The 20,800-nt window shown below is 39.7% G+C and overlaps 2 protein-coding genes across 4 annotated transcripts in view; one reads left to right on the top strand and one right to left on the bottom strand.

Moving 5' to 3' along the window:
* LOC113131352 (stromal membrane-associated protein 1-like) overlaps positions 1 to 7,118 on the top strand; it is a 114,856-nt gene extending 107,738 nt beyond the window's left edge. The window contains exons 10-11 of one of the 3 annotated variants that reach the window (XM_026308468.1): positions 1,960 to 2,195; positions 5,031 to 7,118. In XM_026308468.1, coding sequence (XP_026164253.1) covers positions 1,960 to 2,195; positions 5,031 to 5,177 — 383 coding nt within the window. In that variant the 3' untranslated portion in view covers positions 5,178 to 7,118. Of the gene's footprint in view, positions 1 to 1,956; positions 2,196 to 5,030 lie in introns of all 3 variants that reach the window. The other 2 variants (XM_026308469.1, XM_026308467.1) reach the window with 2 other exon arrangements.
* Positions 7,119 to 9,729: 2,611 nt separating this feature from the next.
* b3gat2 (beta-1,3-glucuronyltransferase 2 (glucuronosyltransferase S)) overlaps positions 9,730 to 20,800 on the bottom strand; it is a 45,583-nt gene continuing 34,512 nt past the window's right edge. Inside the window, exons 3-4 of the mRNA XM_026309659.1 lie at positions 17,286 to 17,434; positions 9,730 to 9,940 (exon numbers count right to left, since the gene is read on the bottom strand). Coding sequence (XP_026165444.1) covers positions 9,854 to 9,940; positions 17,286 to 17,434 — 236 coding nt within the window. The 3' untranslated portion in view covers positions 9,730 to 9,853. The remainder of the gene's footprint in view (positions 9,941 to 17,285; positions 17,435 to 20,800) is intronic.

Below are 20,800 nucleotides of genomic sequence, written 5' to 3'. Positions count from 1 at the left end.
AAAAGGGTTCAAAGGCAAATATAAAGTAGATGAGATGAAGATCATTGGTAGCTACCCTTTATTTGAATTCCTGCATTCATTCAAATGGCCTAAATGTGTTGTATATGTAGAATGTAAACCAGCACTATACTGTATACAGTGTATTATTGGCATAGAAACATATTTATAAGCAAAAGAACAGCCACTCAGGTGTTTGTATACACCTCCACATTTTCACACACACACATGCACACACACACACACACACACGCATCAGAGGAGAGACGCATCATAAAAATGGAGGCGAGTGAAGGCAGATGAAAGGTCAGTGTGCTGAAAAACAGGCAGGTCCACTCAACACTGCATTTACTGGAGCCTCACTGCAGCAGTTAAAACAGTGTTTGCAGATTCATGCTCTTCTCACAGTTATTATGAGCAAAGTGCCTACAATATTTGTCACTTTGTATGTATATGTGTATCTGTAGGCAGATGTTCATTGGTACACATGCATCAACCTGAGGACTGTGAGGGGAAGTGTTGCATGTTTTTTCATTTCATGGTGGAGAATGGCAGGGAGCAGATTTGTACAGCAGGTATTGATAATATTGCTGCATAATAGCAGATGTGTACTGTATAGAGGATTAGAGATGGAAATGGGGATGAAGGGCTTTCTGCTGCTTTATTGTCCTCTCTGAGTCCAAATAAATGCTGATGGAGATGAAAGCCAAAACAACCTTGCCAGGCTAATGCTCTAATGGTGTGTTCGTGTGTGTGTGTGTGTGTGTGTGTGTGTGTAGATGCCTCTCCATATATTCTAACAGAATGGATGTGGCAAATAAAAGAACATTTTCAAAATGTCAGAAAGCACCAAATGTTACAAAGTCTCCATGAATCCATATAATCTTCATTGATTTGATTGACTTGATTGATTGTGTGCTAAAAGACACTACAGTATATTTAAGTGTGAGGAGGTGCTCTGTAATCTAGCTAATAAGTTTGTTTTTGTAGATTTTGAAGAATCTGCTTTGTCTTGTCCATGAAGAATTTCCACTCAGGAAAAACATTGATAAACATATGGTTTATGTTTACCCTTATCACTTTCCCACATGCAGTGCTGATGGCACAATGGGTGATATAGTCTCTGTGCATTTTAACACTGCATGTCCTGGAGTTTTCTTTAAAACATGTAGCACCAAACAGCTTTTTCTGTTCCTTCCTTACAAAATTTCCAACTGGCTCTTATTTTGTTAATGCATCAAAGGCTGTCCAAAAGCTCTGTACAAAAAAGGGCACATCATGTTTTTCCCACTGAATGCTTTTAATTTGAAACAGCAGGACTAATGTATGTATTCTGTTAGCCTGAGCCGTAACTAAACACGCGTCTGATATGGCAGATATGGAGTAAACAGCTACACTTGTCTTGGGATAAAATAATTACACTAAGGTTTAAAGTTGAATCCCCAAGTTTGAATCCCATGTATGTAAACTAAAATGTCATAGAGAGTTTTAAATTTAAATGCTATTGTAATAAAAATGACAACAATAAACCAACATAGAAATGGGTTCACATACTGTGAAAGTCATAAGGATTATAACTCAAAGGACATCCAAACCCATCAAAAAATTTTCTTTTGACTTTATTGTTGGCAAAGTGGCTGTTTCCTACACCCCTGAATGACTTTTTCCTAGTGATGAGCATCAAATGTAACTTAGTCATTACTTAAAAAGTTTTTTAGCTGGGTTATGTGGAATTTTTTTAAGATTGAGATTTGTTTTTGGAATTTATTATTTTCCCAGATTTCTGTACTGTACTGTGTAGTGTTTTGTAGTAAATCTAAGCAAAGCCACATGTTCAGAAGTGAGTGTATTTATAGCAACAGCTCAGTTCCCTTTTCTGTTCAGTTGAAAATATGCTCAGTAGGTTAACATGGCATCCTGTGCTATGCTGACTCTGTCTGATTGATGTGTTTGCTCCAGCAGGTATGTACATGGGCCAGCCGCAGATGCAGTTTACACCTCAGACTTTCACCCCAGCCATGGCAGGAGCCGTCCCACCTACCACTGTGATGGGTGGAGGGTCCATGATGCCGGGCATGGCTCTGTCTAACGGGAGCTACATGAGTGTGCAGCAACAGGGTGTGATGCCAGCTAGCCAAGGACAGAACATGTACAACATGCAGCAGGGACAGTGGAGTGTGAGCCAGGTAACCACAAAGGTCAGACATAATATATGTCATCTGTCCAAAACACACTGAGCATTTTATTCATTTTATGGTGATGACTAACTAATTTTAATGTAGCTCATTGTAATTCCACTCCAATTTCTCTGCTCATTAATCTTTGTAGGAAACACACTGACATGTTTACTGTATTTCTAGTAACCTAAATAAAATGGTCATAAATACGGTGCCTTTTTCCTCTATACCACCTGTGAAAGAGTTCCATTATCCAGGTCCTAAAAGTTAATATACGGTCTCACGCAATGTTCTGCTCTCTAATTCTGTGCAAAGCCCAGTGCAGTAATGACCTCAGCCACTCTAAAACCCAAAGAAGAGTAGCTTTAATCAACTGTTCCATCTTTTTTATAACTAGAGTTATTGCATTGTAATTTAATGGATTTTTTAGTCACTCTCTTTTGTCACTCTTCCCATGAAATGATTAGTGGGTATATAATGCATTCAACACCATTAGGTGGGACTGATGCACAAGGAGTGGTGGCAGTCACTTACAGTTTCTCTCAGTCGCTGTTGTGCAAGATCAGAAATAAAATTCTCAAACCTACTTTAATCCCACATCATCTAGTTACTTTTGTGCACATCATTCAAGCAGATTCTCATTCTTTTGAACAAACTGCAAAGGCTTTTGTACATCAATGCAGACTATGTACGTATGTCTGATGTTTCCTACTGTACATTATCTCTAGCTTTTGTCACGCTGTCAAAATGTATTATACTGGTTTTCTGCCGGATAGACTCATCTCCAAAAACACATTAGGCCGTTTTAATTAAGATTCTCGGAATCTTCTCAGAGAGCTCCTAACTTGGCTTAGGTCTTTAAACTAGGAGTCTTAAGAGTGATTTAGGACTAACTTGACTCTGAGCAAGAAAAAGACAAAACCTATTATATCGGTGTGGAAGCAGAGCTGACCCCAATTCTCTGTTTTGAAAAAAAGGCCTATTTTCTATTTACATGAACCTCTTCATTTTGCATTAATTTTGATGTGTGATCCATCTTCATCATTTCTATTAGACCTTTTTGGAAATGTGTCCACACACACACACACGCACACACACACACATATATATACTTATATACAGTATCCATAGATAGAATCTTTGCACTGATAATATATTTCATGTAGAAAAATGCAACCTTGTGCATTTTTAATCACAGTTGTCAAACTTGAGCCATAATCCTTACACTCACCACTGTTACACTCACATGACTATTTTGACTGTCTTATGTGTAAACACTGATACAAAGACTTTTCAGTGAGATGTTCATTGACATATTTACTTTTGAGAAACAAAAAAAAAGCATTTTATATATTTTGTTGTGAGAAATGCACTACTTCCAAAACACCTGAGAAAGACTGCAAAAACTTGCACCCAGGTTGGGGTGGCACATAACTAGATAACAGGGGGATGCATCATGTATTTTGACGCTAGATCCTTTTCAGTGTTTTAGTCCATTAATTAAATAACCGTGTTCAGTTTTCTCAGTTTTGGCCCAGTATACAGTATGAAGCCAATAAAGTCCAGTGAGCTCCAGTCAGTGTTGCCCAGCTCTGACATGACAGATGTGATTGATTTGACAAAAACAAACTGTCTCTCTCCTTTATTCTTTGTTCGACTCAGACACAGTTGCAGTCAGTACTTTTCACCAACTGTCCTCTCCTGGTGTTACCCTCTTTTATATATATGTGACTTGTACCTGGATTCATTATGTGGGCAATGATGCATGATCAGGGGTCTTTAATATTTAAAATTTTGCATTTATAATTCTACCCATGTTGACATTGACACAATATGCAATAGGTTGTTGGTGCTGACAGGCTGGATAGCGGAAGCAAAGCTGCTGTATACAGTATGCTTCACCTCTTTTTCCTTTGCACAGCAGCCTTATCTGTATGCAGCAGGAGGAGGGGGAACTTAGGTGATCATAAATATACAGATTTTCTTCAAGCCCTTGAACACTGGATTTCAAAAATCAAATAGTTTCATGGTGACAATGTCAACTAATATATTTCATCAGGACTGTGTGAATGTGGGTTAAAAGTGTATTTATGATTCATGAGCCTCAACTAAGCTGATTGATTAGGTAGCTACTGTGAACCATACCAGATCTACATTAATATTCACTGTCTCACTGAAACAAAGTTCACCCCCAGTCCAGCAATTTCCTATGCTGTTTTAATGAAATACAATGTTTTGTCTTCTATCACATGATCAAAATGAGTCAGTTTTTTATAAAACAAGATGACATGATGTGTGTGTGCATATTGTGCAGCACGATGCATAGCGAGGTGATGAACAAGCACTTGATTGCACCTACTGTATGTTTGGGCCTGGCTGACACACATATGTGACCACACACACACGCACACACACACACACACACACACACACACACACACACACACACACACACACACACACACACGCACTCACCCGCAGCTTTCAGATGACCAGATAAGTGAGTGGTGCTGCACGAAGGCACATTCATAATAGATAAGACAGAATAGAAGGAAGAGGATGAGCGGGAGAGGAGGTAGATTGGGAGGGGGAGGAGAAGAGTTGGGAGGTGAACAGGGAGGTGGGGATGGTGGCTGCACAGGGCACAGAGCACAGGAAGCTGGAAGCCTTTTAGAACAGGAGTGAATGTAAAAAGCGAGAGGTTTGGGAGGTTTGGGAGTGTAGCTAAAGGATAAAGAGTCTGCCCCCCCCCCCCCCCCCTCCAGCCCAACTCAGGAAGGAAGCTGTACACTGCTGTCTATTTTTGCTCTGATGGATTCTGACAGTGAATCTCTTACCCTTTCTTTTCTCACTCAGATGACCCAGCAGATGTCAGGCCTGGCTATGAGCGGTGGAGTGCCGACGCCAGCCACTTTAAACCAGTCAGGCACCCCTACGGCCGGTTGGTCCACAGCTCCACCAACAGCTTCAGGCCAGACCCTCAGCACTCAGCTGTGGAAGTGAGGGGTAGGGGGTCAAGAGGATGACTGGGGGGAAACCCGAGGCGGTTATATGGCAACAAAACAGCTACATGTGCCCCCGACTCACGCATCTCCTCTCAGTTCCAAATAAAGAACGCACAGTGGGGGCAGCCAAACTGCCCCTCCCGATCCCTACACACCTTCACCATGGTTCCTTTGAAAAGCCAAGATGGCATTATGGTGGGGTGAAAAAAAAGGACTGGCAGCTGTCATTTCCTGTCTATTCAAATTTCCTCTTCTTTTTTGATTTCCTTTTGTTGTTGTGCAGGAAGAGACAAAAACAGCATAAATAGCAAAAAAGAAAGCTACTGGACCAGTAACTTGTGTGTCTGTTATAGTAATATTATATAATTATCAAACTGGATAGTTAGTTAGTAGTACTTCAATGCCCACAGTATGGCTATCTTGTGGATGGTCTATTCTATCCCTCTCTCTGCTGTGTAAATGGTAAACCCTCCCCCCTCCCCTCTGTAGGGTGTAGCAGATACTCGTCTGAGCAGTTCTGTATTTACTGTGTGTGAATATGACGTGAACCCCACCAGTTTTTCAGAGCCATGGGAGAAAAGTTAGCACTTTGACTCTAAGCAGCTGTACTTGTTTTGAGTTTTTTTTCATCACACCCCATGGGGGAAGTGATCTTTAAAGCACCCTGTTTAGTTTAGCATTGCTAAATACAGTAGGGTTTGACTGGCATGCTCATACAGCTGATGTTATTTTGCACTGACTCACAATTTGACAATTTTTCCACAAGACATGGGAAAACATTTGGAGTATTAGGTCAAACACATTGCCCATTGCACATCAGAAGAACTTTGAGGAGCTAGTTCGGGTTTTTTCCAAAGCAGGTCCTGTACACTAACTCAGCTCTACAGTAAAGATCATACACACCAGCGATTCCTGACCTTTGGATCACAAGATGTACCTGAGAGGTTTTAGATACATTAAAATTAGATTTATTTTTATTTGGCCTTTTTTACTGTTAAATACATATATTCACACATAAACACACACACACAGATAGATAGCTAGATAGATGTCATCAAACAGACAAAAACATTTAAACTGATATTTTAAAGCCTAAATGCAAAACATCTGAGCCAAAATAATCAAAAGAGCTGCGCTTCTTGCAGGGCTGTCAAATATTCTAAACAGTGTAGTTAGCCTGAGGATTCACTGTCACACTGTCCAAAGAATTATTTCTTATTCTCAGAAATACTGTTTATCGCTAGATAGGTTAAAAGATGCCACTCTCATGTCATTCCAATAGGCATAAGCTGACCACATCCTGATTCTGGCTTCAGACTTACCACGTGGACATACTGTATTAAACTTTTCACTTAACTCTCTGCAGGAAAACTAAAAAGTCAATAACTAAAATATCAAAGTCACTAATTTACTGTATCTGCATTTGCTGTTTGTGTTTAGTGACAAACCAGTAGCAGCTAGTTACTTATGGTTACTATCAGACTTCATGGTTAAGACAGTGCACATGATTTTGTTCTTTTTCAATCAAAAATGTTTTTTTCTTAATTTAGTGTAATTTCTCAGCACTTGTTGCAAGAAGACATTATTTGTAAAGAGTCAAAAGCCAAAAAAGTTCAGGAACCACTGATTGATATTTATATGTATATAGATTTTGAGAAAGATGTTTGGACTGATAAATTCATCTGCTGGATATTTTGTGTTGTTACATACAGTACCTATATATACATTTACATATGTATAAACACACACATAAAAATATATATGTCCATAGAGACAACATAATATGACAAATTAGGTTTATCGGTCAAACCATCCATCCCTCTATCATCTATATCCCCTTATTACTATTTATGGCCACATAGAGACAAACAACCTCACACACTCACACTCACTCCTATGGGCAATTTAGAGTCACCAATCAACCTGACATACATGTTTTTGGACTGTGGGAGGAAACCAGAGTACCTGGAGAAAACCCACACAAGCACAGGGAGAACATGCAAACTCCACACAGGAAGGTCCCTGGTGGGTTTCGAACCAGAAACCTTCTTGCTGTGAGGCAACAGTGCTAACCATCAAACCAATTTCTAGTGTGTTAAAAAACAAAACTCCAAATGTCAAGGATTCCCTTTAAGGTTCAGTAATTGGTAGGCAGTCCCTGGGTCCCCTTGGTGTCTTTAGTAGTCTTACTGTGATGTTTTAAAACCAAACAAGATGGATTCAGTGAAAACTGGTCTCCATCCCAGTTATAAGACATTACTTGCTGTTGAAATGAGCTGCTTCTCTCTGCACTCCCTGAGGCAAATTAAAGCACTGCTGAAATCACAGTGGGTTGTCTTTTCTGCACTTTAAATAGCAGAGCAGGTACTTTATCACTCGCTGTGTTGTAGTTTTGCCTCTCAGATTGTTGCAGAGATAAGTTCCAGCTGCAAGGTAGGAAATCCACCTAATCTTTGGTTTTTTGTATAAATGCTATATGGGACATCCAAATATTTCCCCTTCTATGTATGATGCTATAACTATGTTCTGACATCCTCCATCTTTATTGTGGTGATTTGTTGTGTGCGGTACAGGAGAAGCACATTTAGCTTGAAACAAATAAACCTGGATGACAAATCTGAGGGCTCGACTGGCAGGGTGTGGCAAAGGAGGAGGGGGAGAATTGGACGGTGCTAGACAAAGGGTGCCTTTATGAAAATGCTGGATGGGTCCCATTGTCACTGTCCAATCCTTGTTTAGTGAGCGTTAACAGGGGTTCAAGTGGAGAAACAAAGAAAAAAAAATACAAATGCACACAAAGCTATGATCACACTGCCGAGCACAGACACAGAGATTCATTTCCACAGGGTCCCTCTGCCATGCAATAACTGTAGCACTCTGGTACATGTGGGTAGTCTGGGCAACACAGAAACATATTCAACAAATCGAATGTCCTCCAGGTTTATTTCCAATGTGTTTACATTTTCTGGTGCCTAGTACAGAGGAAAAATTGTTGTTTATGTGCATTAGAACAATAATAGCCAGGAATATTTTCTACATTCATCTTTGTCCAATGACTCCTTTAACTGTAAAAGTAATCTTTATCTTTTGAGAATTTTGTTCTGTCCTCTTTTTTTCTGTTCCAGGTTTTGCAAGAGGGTCATATGCAATAAAGGCTGTTGAATCCTGGATTTGATCACCTTGTTATTTTGTGTCTGTTCTGTTCATCACACATCACACACTAACACATGTTCATTCCCCTCTAAACTTGAATTCAGTATAATACTGCAGTTGAAATACACCGAACACAATGGTGAGCTGTGAAACTGGCCACCTATCTGTTGTGTTGTTTATGTCCCGTCTGCTCAATTTGTTCCTTTAAATTCCACTCCTTGTGAGGCGAGTTATCTCTGTTGTGGGGCCACATACTCTACATTATTGACAGTAGTTGGGAGAGATGATACTTTACATGCATCACTTCCAATGTTCATCATATACTTCACATACATATGTGGTTGAAAGCACAGCAAAGGTCCACTCAGTTCATTGTATTTGATCAGTTCAGGATGATCCAAAAAAGAAGTACATACCATTTAGGCATCAATAAATCCTTACCATATTCACTTTGAGACACAAATATAATTCATTTGAACAGACAAAGAGAAGAGGGCTGAGAAATCTAGCTGTAGTAGTTTTGGCAACTTGCAGTCAGTATTTTACGTCTGAGCCACTGTGTAGCCGGGTGCCGCAGGTGATAAAAAACTGTCTCTTCCAACACCTTCATTTGCTCGGTGGCACAGGTGTGGGCTGTTATGACATGTATAGTTCAACATTTTGATTCCTTCTGAAAGTGAAACAAAACAATGGGATTTTGGTGTGTGATAAGTACATAGCTGAACTCAAGCCATGGCTACCTCAATTCAGGACAAATAGTGGACGCAGGGGAACAGCTATCTCTTTAAAGCTCATCTACCAACTCCTCTAATGCTAATTAACACAATTTATGCAGTTTAAAATGCAATGTAAAATGACAAACGTGTTGGAGATCCTTTCTTACTGAACAGTAGTTCAGCCATCTGTTGGTGCAGCATTCCTGGAGCAGTATCAACTGTTTGTCCTAAAGAAATAATTAGACTGCAACTTCCCCTGAAACCACAAATTGGCAGTCTGACGTTTCTGTATGGGTTAAATGTAAGAGAGAGATGGTGTTAATACATCAGGTACAACCACCATTACAATACAACTGTCAAAAAGTATAGGCAGTCACCAACGATCAAGACCACAAGGCTTGTTGATGGTAGTTATACCACAGTTACTCTGACAACAATGTATCAATGATTAAAAATGATGGTAATGATAGACATGGCACTTTTCAATTCAGAAAAATGGTATTTTCTTTACATTTATACTTTAGTGTTTTATATGAGGAAGCCATGGATGGGAGAAATGATCTGTCCAGTTTTTCCCATTCTAGAAAGCAAACAGATTCAGTGTCATCCACTTCTCACTATGCATGTTTGCCAGGCAGCCGGAAGTCTTGAATCATGCGGCTCCTCAGAGTCTGTGTCCAGTGTGAACAGATTGCATTAACCCAATTAGGAGAAAAAGCAGGGTGCTGTTGTTAGTCCCAGCCAAGAGATGATGAGCAGCCTCAATCAGCTTCTGGCTTTGGATCCATTGCCTTCGCTCTTCCGCTCACACCTCAATGACCACAGTGTCCTTTCGATGTTTAGGCTCATTTGCAAGGTGTGGTTTCTCTGTGCGAGTGTGCCAAACCAGCACCTGAAAGAGATGATGAAAAAATGAGAAAATCTGCTGATGGTGGGCAGTGAAAGCAGGTCAAAGAGGCTGTTGGATAAATAAAGCACAGGTGCAGATGTAGGCAGAGCTTTACTGATGTAACGTACAGTACATTAGATATTAGGACAGCACACTTCTTTATTGAAAGAAGAGTTAGCTCTTTCAGTCTGCAAGCATCCCAGCAAATTTAGATTTTTTTTGAGGATTCAGCACCCGGTTATATGGATTTTAGTGAACAGGTTGAGTGCATAGTTGCAAAAGTTTTTAGGAGCTTTACTGATACCAATTCCATTCAATTCAATTCAGTTTTATTCGAATAGCGCCAAATCACAATTCAATCATCTCAAGGTACTTTACAAAAAAAAGAAAAAAACCCAACAAATCCCTCATGAGCAAGCATTTGGTGACAGTGGAGAAGAAAACCTCGGGCTCAGTTTGGGCGGCCATCTGCCTCGACCGGTTGGGGTGAGTGGATAGAGCAGAGCGAAAAGAACAGCAACAATAAACAACAAATAGACACTGCAGGTTGGTGGGGCCAGTAACTGCACATCAGCGATATACAGCTCCAGGACCAAGGACACCTGCAGACCAGGGAGGATCAGAGACTTAAGTTGATATTTTTTGGATTAAAGTTGCTGATATTCAATATTTTCTGACCAAGAATCTTTTGTGTAGGAAAAAAAAGTTCAAAGAAAATGATGTGATACTTCGGATCATTCTGGATTATTACAACTTGGATTTAATACTTTTATTTACTTTTTTTTTAATTATTGAACATGAACAGCACTATGGAGCAAAATATTTGGATATGTGACCCAGTATAAAGACATGCAGATGATGCATCTGGTAAACCTTTTAAATGTGTTTTGCAAATGTTTTATAGAGAATGAAAGACATTTTTTACCATTTAACTCACTTGTTAGACCTAAAGAAAATGTAGAAATGCATTCATTCTACCCAACCTTTACACTCCATGTCTCTCTCCAGGAAATATTTTTTCCTGTGACAGTCATAGCATGTGATCGCAAGTTTGTTCACATCCACTTGGGTATCACAGGCTGACTGGGTCTTGGACTAGATCAAGACACAGTAATAAAATAAAACATGAACTGTAATAAATCAGAATGATCCTTTAATGCAGACTGTTACAGACACAGTCAACTATGAAATGTCAGCATGCTTATCTAGTTAGTGTCCAGTTGTATTTGCTTTGCTGAAAACACTTTTTAAAATAAAGGTTTCATGTCTTGATGATGCTGTGCTGACATATCTGCCAAACAAAATACAGTTTTATTTCGATGCTCACCAGTCTGCCAAGAGGGAGTCCACACAGTCTGACGCCTCCCAAAATGGATCAACTCATAAGCACCTTAGCACAGCTGTTCAGCTTGTGTTTGCAGCCAATTTCACAGCAATATGTTGGTGAAAAAAACACTGCAGTGGATACAAAAATTGAAATTCTCTCAGCGATTCAAACAACGTTACTTGGAGAAAAGTTTTTTTTTCTCACATATGAGTCAGGTGGTGACATTTTTGTGTCTGAAGCAACACACACAGACTCACAGAGGAATGATTTATTGCCGGCTGTGAGCACTGCCTCTGTATTGGGGCTTCTTCAGGTGGAACGTGTCACTTCCTGTACACAGTGCTGCTAATTGGCACACTTTGCATATCTAATGAGGCGAATGTAGCAGCCACTAAAGCGTCACTCCAGAGCTGTGGGGAAAAAGCTACTGTGCACCTGTGTGTGCACGCGCACCGATTATAGCGTCAGCATGGCCTCCCATTTCCCCCGGACTCACACACCTTTTTCTCCCAGCTTGCTCTCTATTTTCCTCATTCATCACGTCCACTTTTTCTCTTATGGCTTTGCACTTGTGTTTACTGCTCAGTTCTGTCACGCTTGGCCTTTCTCTTCCTCAGGAAGACTTGGAGACAAAAAGCTTGACCAGATTTGAGTTTTTTTCCTTAATAACATGAGAGGAGGACAGCCTTGTTTCTCCTCATCTGCAGCACAATTATCGAACAGACGTCTCCAATGGTTGCCTTTAACATACATGTTACACACATGGACAGAATCGTATCAGTGTCGTTTAGAATAAGGCTTAATTTGAGCCTATTATGCATTAGTTCTAATCTATTCAAACTTGATTTTAGTGAAAAGGTCAAATCTTTTGATAGAACCTATATGCAAAAATTTAAAAATATGACCCAGTTAGTCACTGATCTGTAACATTACCAGCTGCTCTGTAGATGGAGTTTGAGCCCATCTGATCACATTAAGGGCTCAAGAATGTTTCTGTCACCTGTTTTTTCCAAACTGAAGACTATGCCTTTTATGTCCAGATCCAATTTGTAAACAACCAGAATCATCCTTTAATGGGACATAGAAAAAAAATGCATCAAATCCATTTGTAGATGTGCTCCGACATGCTGAGGATCGGATCACCCAATCTGGACCTAACAACCATCAGAAATGCATTTAATCACATTAATAGAGTAAAAACTTAGTTTAGATGAAACCAGAGAGTCACACAGTAGTATAGTTTTTCAGCCCATGGCAATAGACTGTCTCAATTCTGTGTGTCTGTTGTATTTTTTAATCTGCTCCTCCTATCAATCCATCTACCCATCCCCTTTTCTCTACACAGACTTTGACTCTCCCTTCTGTCCTTCCCTCTTCTCTATCTCCTCTTCCTCCTGTGCTATCATCTGTCTCCATCTGTTCCTGCATCCCCCCTCCTTTCTTGTCCTGTCACTGCTGTCTGTTGCCATTACTCCCCTGCTCTAACTACATTACAGCTCCTGTCAGTCGTCTCTAGATACTGACCAAGGCCATCAGATGAGCATTGCTGGTCCCCATTGTTAAGTTTGGGATTCAGCTTCTGTGATCTGATCATAGATACTTTCTTTAAAGGTATCTAGGATGTGTCACAGCCGCTGGCGGGAGCATCCATAAGAAATCGAGTCACTCACAACTGCTCAGACTACCCAAAGATGCTATAGATTATCCCTGTTCTTTGAAAATTACTTAAATCTGTCAAGCAAGGCTAGTTTCAATGCAGTTCTGTCAGGATTTAGCTTCATGTTTCAGAAAAACTAGGAATTATGCAATAATTGATGAATGTCACTGTCTCCACATTAAGAGTCAGTCTGGATCATCAGTTGTGTGTGTTCACTGCTGTGTGTGCCTTTTGGGATGGGTTAAATGCAGAGCACAAATTCTGAGTATGGCTCACCATACTTGGCCACAAAAAGTCACTTTCACTTTCACTTTCACTTCACTACTGAGAAACAATGACATTTCATTCTTATACAAGTGATCAGATATGTCTTATCATATTACTGATCCATGATTACCCAGATATTTCCAGTTTGTCAAAACACCTGAATTCTCTGTTTAAAGGTCATGTTCAGGCCATCTAACGGCCATTAACCTTACTACAGGTGGTGCAAGTTTGTTTACTAAACTACAGATTCCCTCTTCAAGCTTAGGAGCCTCTAATCATGCCAACATTATGGAATCACATGGTGGGTTCAAGATGTCACAGAATAAAAACAAAGTCAGGTTGAGCAATGTGGTCAACTTATTTTGAAAGTGCAAGCTTACAGTGCTATGCTATTTTGTTAAATGTGGATAAATCAAGTAAAATGATGAGTTAAATTTGATATAGCAATCATGTGTAGCAAGAGCACTGAGCACTCATAAGGTGACAAATGACATTCGTCTGAACACAGTTGCTGGCAGAGTCTCCGTCTTAGCACAGTAGACCATGTGATCCTCTTACAAAGGTTAGAGGACTGGATAGGCATCTCTGGTACTGTCCTTATATGGTTTAAGTCCTGTCTTGGAGACAGGAAGTACTTTGTTGAAATTGGTAACCGTGTCTCAGACCAAATGGCCTTGACATGTGGGGTCCCCCAGGGGTCCATCTTGGGACGCCTTTTGTTTAATCTTTCCATGTTTCCTTTAAGCCAGTTAATACTCAGCAATAATGTGTCCTACCATAACTATGCAGATGACACTCAGATTTACATTTCACTCACAGCAGGTGAATATGGACCAGTCGATTTGCTGTGTCACTGTATTGAACAGATCACTGTGTGGATGCAAAACAACTTTTTTCACATAAATAGAAACAAGACTGAAGTAATCAACTTTGGGCCACAGAAACAAAGAGAAACAGCCATATGAAATTAATTACATCAACAGAATTTTACCATCTCAAAAACATTGCAAGAATCAAAGAGATCACGTCTAAACCAGACTTGGAGAGGCTCATCATGCATTCATCTCCAGCAGGTTAGATTACTGTAACTGCTCACGAGGCTCTCAAAACGAGCTCTAAGGCAGCTGCAGTACTTTCAGAATGCTGCTGCTCGGGTCCTGAGAACTAGAACCCTAGAACCAGGAAGTACAACCACATTACTTTTGTTCTCAGATCTCTGCACTGGCTTCCTGTCGCTCAGAAAATAGACTTTAAAACAGCACTGCTTGTGTATAAGTCTCTTCATGGCTCAGCACCACCGCACATCTCTGACATGTAGGTGCCGTATGAACCATCTCGGACTCTGAGACCATCAGAGACAGGCCTTCTACTCGTGCCCAGAGTCAGGACTAAACATGGAGAAGCAGCGTTTGTTTTATACAGCTAAAAAATAGTCTTCCCGATAATGTTAGACAAGCCTCATCTCTGGCAATGTATATGTCCATGCTAAAAACTTTTCTTTTTAGCTCTGCATATGACAACAGAAAGTGATTGATCACACTCATCCTCCTTTAATTTCAAGTTAATCTTCTACTATTTGCTGTTTATTTTGATTTTTGCCTGTGTACTCTTAACTTGTGTTTTATTTCTGCCATAAGTAACTGTGCTTACTTATGGCATCAGACTTACTTCATGAGTAATGTCACTAATGTCTCTAACTGCTAAAAAGAGGCTTTATGAGTGACAAAGTCACATCCCACTGCTTTTCTGTGATATGATAAATGCTGATATCACATCCACTTGTCTGCATGGTGCTGGGCAATGACTGATGATGTCACAGGCTGCTAACGGCCTGTATTAATACCAGCAGCAGAGCACCTCCATTAGTGTAATGGGGCTGATAATGATGATGATAGTTTCAACACAGAACTGTCTGCAGCAGCAGCGGGCAGCTATAAATGATGATCCAGCCGCTCCAGGGGTCTTTATCCTTTTCCCTGCAGGAAACATTTACTCATAACCCACCAGGGACTTACAGTGCAATGATGTGACCTACACACATACGGAGAATCATTAAATTTAGGTGTGCATTTGTTGATTCCAGGTGATGCAGTCACTTGCTGCAATTTTCTCCAGAAAAAAGTACAATTTACAGTGTAATGGAGATAGAAATGGGCCTGGCTACCAGAATAAATGATTCAGTTCACTCACTTTACAGAATGTCACAAAGAAATATCACAAAGTTCAAAACTAAAGCCTCATTGGCAGACACAAAATTGCTGGGACTGAACTGCTGTTTGAGTATTATCATTGTGCTAATAACAAATTATGCACATGGATCTGTGGGGTAATTAAGGTAAACAATAAGGAAGTTTTGCTTGGAAGTTGTGCTGACACTGTATTTCATTCCTCCATGTGTTGTACTACAACACTGTAACTATGAGGTTTAGCATGAAGGAAAAATGTATTTCATCCACATTTCTGACAAAAAACAAAAGCAGAAAAAAGCCATGCTCCTTTTTTGGCCTATATTTGAAAGTATGCTTGAAATATTTTACTCTGCAGAACTTACTGTATGTTAAGTTTGTTCACATGCTTTTATTTTAAAATACTTCTTTCAAAATGAGTTTTTCTCTCTCAGATTGCTGTCTCTCTTGCTATTCTGTTGTGACAGCCTGATTTCATTATTTTAGAAATACATGATTGTCTGGACGATCCCAGAGCTATCATCAGTTACCACAAAACTATTTCTGTCCAATTGTATTGTGGTAGTGGACTCAAGAATGTACAGCAAGTTCCTGAGAGGCTCTGACACAAAAATAGTCTTACTGACTTATGACACTTATAAAATCTTAAAAAGGCACAAACAACCCATTTTATTTCAGGTGCCTTAACAGCTTTGCCCATGTTGAGCCAGTTCAGCTGTTCCCCACACAAAAATGGTGAAAAACATCAATAAGGTTGACAAAGCTATAAAAGTTGTTGCAAGTGCTCTCCTCACGTAAATAACAGCTCTTTAACCTGCATGTCTTCAGTTGAAATGGAAACATGTTTGTGTCAACAGAAAATAACACTGATGTGATGGTTTTGTCTGTCACGGTGAACTCCTCTTTCCAAAAAAGGAAATGGCTAATGATGGCTAACGTCACACTATTGTAGATAATGAAATTAAGTTTTACTGATGCAATGCAATCTGATTATCGGGTTTGGAAAGACCAAGAGCAGGAGACAAGCAATTCACAAAACAGTTAAAAACCCAAACCAAACAAAGCGTAAAGCCATTAAATGAATGGCCACTGGCAGACGTGGTTCTTGTTTGGCACAACTGGAGACGTGACACTTTTAACTCACATTTTCCTTGAAAGGTGAAAACCTAATTGAATCCATTCATCACAAAAACACCTTTAAGGTGGTTCTATGATGGTTGTCAAGAGGATGAGTGGCTTCATAAAACCAAGTGCCAACAGGGACTGCGGAGATTTGAGATGAGCTGCATCGATCTAAGCTGTCTAAGCACACACAACTAGCAAACAGCAATTCATAATGCTATAACCTATCCAATTCATGCTGCGTATGTCTAAGTTTAGACTCTGCCACCAGCTTAAAGCATGACTCATGCTGTCAGTAGTGCAGAGAGATGCCCCATGGTTAGTAACTGCTCTGATGGTGGCCATTACTATGACTGCAGTTTAGTATCTGCCCCAGACACACACAAGGACTGATAAATCTGGCTTTATTAAACCTAGTCTGTGCTATCCTCTCCAGATAAGCTGCTCAGTGCGGTGTGATCATTTCCTTCTGCCCTGCATAATCAAACAGCAAAGTTGTGCAAAGTTTATTGGAAGCCTTTTTGTTAAAATGAATACTTTACTGTAGACATGTGCTTTGAACCTTATGGAGGAAATCGCTTCTGCAAAAATGTGGATTCTGTTTGCACATAATGTGTTCATATCAGAATGATATGTATTTTGCATGTCTAATATTAATGAATACTATGAAACACACGCGGTAAATGTCTTGGACTTGAGCACAATGCTGCAAACAGCAAAAGGCATTGTTACATACACTACAGGTCTTTCAGTCTGTTATCGTGGTGACAGTGGTGCCTGTTTACTGACCTGGGTACAATTGTTGGCCTTGGGCTCCAGTTCATTGACCTTAGTGATCTGCTTGAGGAAGTCGGACTCCTGCATCCCTGGCTGGGATCCACGCCGCTTGAACTGCGCCCGTGGGTTTGCCAGGATCACCTGTAGGTTCACTGCAAAACCTGACGCAGGGACATGGAGGGAAAAGAGGAGGAGGAACGGAGACCGTGAGAATGTTAGAAGGTCAGCCAGCATGGATTAAAAGCACATTACGAGTCTATTATAATCACAGCAGCAAATGATAGAGTGCATTAGTGTATCTAATGAGTATGATATGGCTGATATGAAATTCATTTACCACAGGGGTCTGCCATTTCTCCTGTGGTAATTGTACTGCAGATGAGAAGGAAAGCATGAGAATGTCAGAAGGAAGTAAAAATGTTCATGATTCCAGTGTCTTGTAGCAAAGGGGTTGGGTTAGTGGTTGGAGTGCAACCAGATTTAATCAGTGTGACTGGAAAAAAAGATAAAAACTGGATATCTGACCCTACTGGTGTGCAACCACACATATGTTTTAAGCTGAAAAACAATCCAGGTGGAGACATGAAAAAAAAAAAATATATTTTTCCTAACTTTGATGATTGCAGTTAATGACTCTTATCTGCACGGTCAGTTTCTAAAGTAGTTAAGATATGAATCAACAGCAACAAACTAAACACGAAAGATAAACCTCACTGTTCACTGCTGTACTTGACCTTGTACGGGACAACATGTATGGAGAACACGTCATTCACACATCCGATGTGTGGTCAGGCCCTGAGGTACGTTCTGTGAAGGTGATACATGATGCGTCTCTATTACAGTACATCATTGAGCCTCCACCGCTAACTGACCCTTTATTGACAGAGCAGTGTGCTCAGTCTGAGCTATGAAGAATGCTGGAGTTAGCTGGTTAGCTTTATATATAAATTATTTCCGAATGGTCCTGACAACGAGGCATGCTGTTTTATTTCTGCTGGTCTTGGGACTACGTGGACCTCCAACCCCCACAGGCTGTTTCCAAAAGCCATATGCAACTGATGAATGTCAGAGATCTTTTAAAGCAGACAACTGCTAATAATTGGTTCTGAACTCAATATGAATGACCTGTGCATTAAACAGGACACAGCTGTGTTGTTACTTTGGTTTGGTTTGGCCTCCTTTATTTCGCCCTACAAATGAACAGCACTGTGGGAATATTCTAGCCAATAAAACTACACAGGCGATGCTTTTAATATTACATCACATGCTTTTAAAATTAAGTGACATGCTGTAAATAGTTTTTTCATTTATCAATTAATTTCATACAAAGTGACTGGGCAACTAGGAATTTTACTATTGGCTGATCTGGTGGCAGGTGATGTGAACAGTGGCTGCCACTTTTGTGTGACACCTATGATCTATGATTTTTAGTTGCACTACTTGCTTCAGTGTGGAGATGTGAAGAAGCTCCGTTTGATACAGGCACAAATTGCAAAACCGAGAAAAAGAGAGAGAAAAAATAAAGGATACAGGCCTGAGAGAACAATGTGTCCAAAGTTTGGAATATTTTGAAGATCTAAAAACGTATGTCCTGAGGTTAGCTATATGTAGCTAAAGAAAATAACAACAGACTGTAAAACACTGAAGTAAATTTGGGAAACCCTGGGCTTCCTTCATGTTATTATGATGGTGACACATGTAATTTGATTGGTTGAAAACATCATTTCAGTTTAGCACAATATAAGACATAAAGAGTCAGTAAAGAGTCAACATCAACATCTTGATGCAGCAAATAACTAAAAAACTTAAATAATAATTTTAAGATAAATGAAATGACTAGCAACAACTGCATTGTAGATAAGTGAAATGGAAATTTTTCCTTGTAGGAATTCTATCACAGGAATGTTAATATTGGACATCCGCAATAACATTGTGGGTAGCTGAAATTCAAAGCCCAATACACATGAACATGAACTATGATTCTGAAATTACAGTTGTGGATAGAAGAAATGTTGTTGCGGATATCTGAGTTTTTCTTTTGACTACAATGAATGGAACTACAGATATCAACAATACATATGCAGCCTAGCTGTTAGAACAGCTTGCATGCATCTCCTCCCCACACAGTGATGTATAAAATATCCCCAAAATGAAACCTCAGGCAGTGTCAGTAGCAACTGCAGCCAGAAATGCACCAACCCAGATTACAGCGGGTATATTCTCTTTAGTTTTGACAGATGATATTAAGCAATGAAAATGTAATTTTTTTCTAAAAAGGAAACCAATTCATTATTAATTTGAACCAGTCTTAGTTTCTCTTTTGTAGATTTAATATCACTCTTTAATAAAGCAAAATGTATATCTTGTCCTTACTCAGTTAATGGAATAATCAGTTGAATACCTGCTTAATAAATAATCAGCTGCAGACACTGGAGACTGTGTTACAGTGATATCAATACCAACACAGCTGCCTTTACTGTTTTATTATTTCAGGAGCTGTAGTGTTAGAGGTTACCCTGGATGCGGCGTTATGGCGTACAATAATATACTGCAAGAATTGTGAGTGATTATGTCTGTGTTGTCAATAACAGTTCTTTTCCCAAAAATGATTAAAGCAGCTTACTTACTCTAAAGTCACCTTTACATTGCTGTTTTCATATTTAACACTAAAATAAATGAGATGCATCTAGGTAACCAGGCTACCTGTGTTCATCTCAATCACATCAAATCTCTGCAGAAATGTATATTTTTACTACCTGAAATCAGTGGTAGGAATGGGTTAAAACACAAGTGCAGTCCTTGAATGTTCCACCAAAACAGATTAAGTAAAACTGTAGGTACAGTATGTTTAAGCAGAACAGCTATTTCTATGGAGGATGCTGAAGTTTCTGGTTTTTAGCATGACATGAGGATATTTTCAGAAATTATTGTGCTCCTCCATGCACAAAGCCTCTGCATAATAACTGCATAATTATATTTATTTATGCAAATTATTAGTGGGTGGCACACCTTGGCAATCAGCACATTAGTGTGAGAATTCACCCCAAGGAGTTCACCATCCTAGCCTCCTCTCTTTTCCTCTCACTCTGAACTGCCTTTTTTTAGGCTGCAGCTATCCAAGGAACTGACACATGGCCAGCATACGGTAGCCTTCTGAGTAATGACTGTCAGAGTGACACACACACACACACACACACACACACACACAGAGGTGAAATGCAAATGGGGTTGGGTTATCACTCTTTCATAGGTTTAAGTTTGCTCCATTTTATACCTGGTCAGCTGTCACATGTACACCATAACCATTCATCCTGTACTAGCTCATACATACAGACTCAAACATACACACTAGAGTGACACCAAGAACCTTTCTGGAGATTTGTTCAAATGTTTATAAGTGTATAATCATTTAACTTGTACTGTTTTAAATCAGTTTCTACCTCTGCACACTGAGCTACGTCATGTTTGCACTGAGCTTATGTTATGTTTGGTGGGAGATGGAGATAGGCATCAGTTGTTTGTAGAGG

This window comes from Mastacembelus armatus, chromosome 15, assembly GCF_900324485.2.
Source record: "Mastacembelus armatus chromosome 15, fMasArm1.2, whole genome shotgun sequence".
In the NCBI taxonomy this organism is placed as follows: Eukaryota; Metazoa; Chordata; class Actinopteri; order Synbranchiformes; family Mastacembelidae; genus Mastacembelus; species Mastacembelus armatus.
This window is presented reverse-complemented; position numbering and strand designations above follow the sequence as displayed.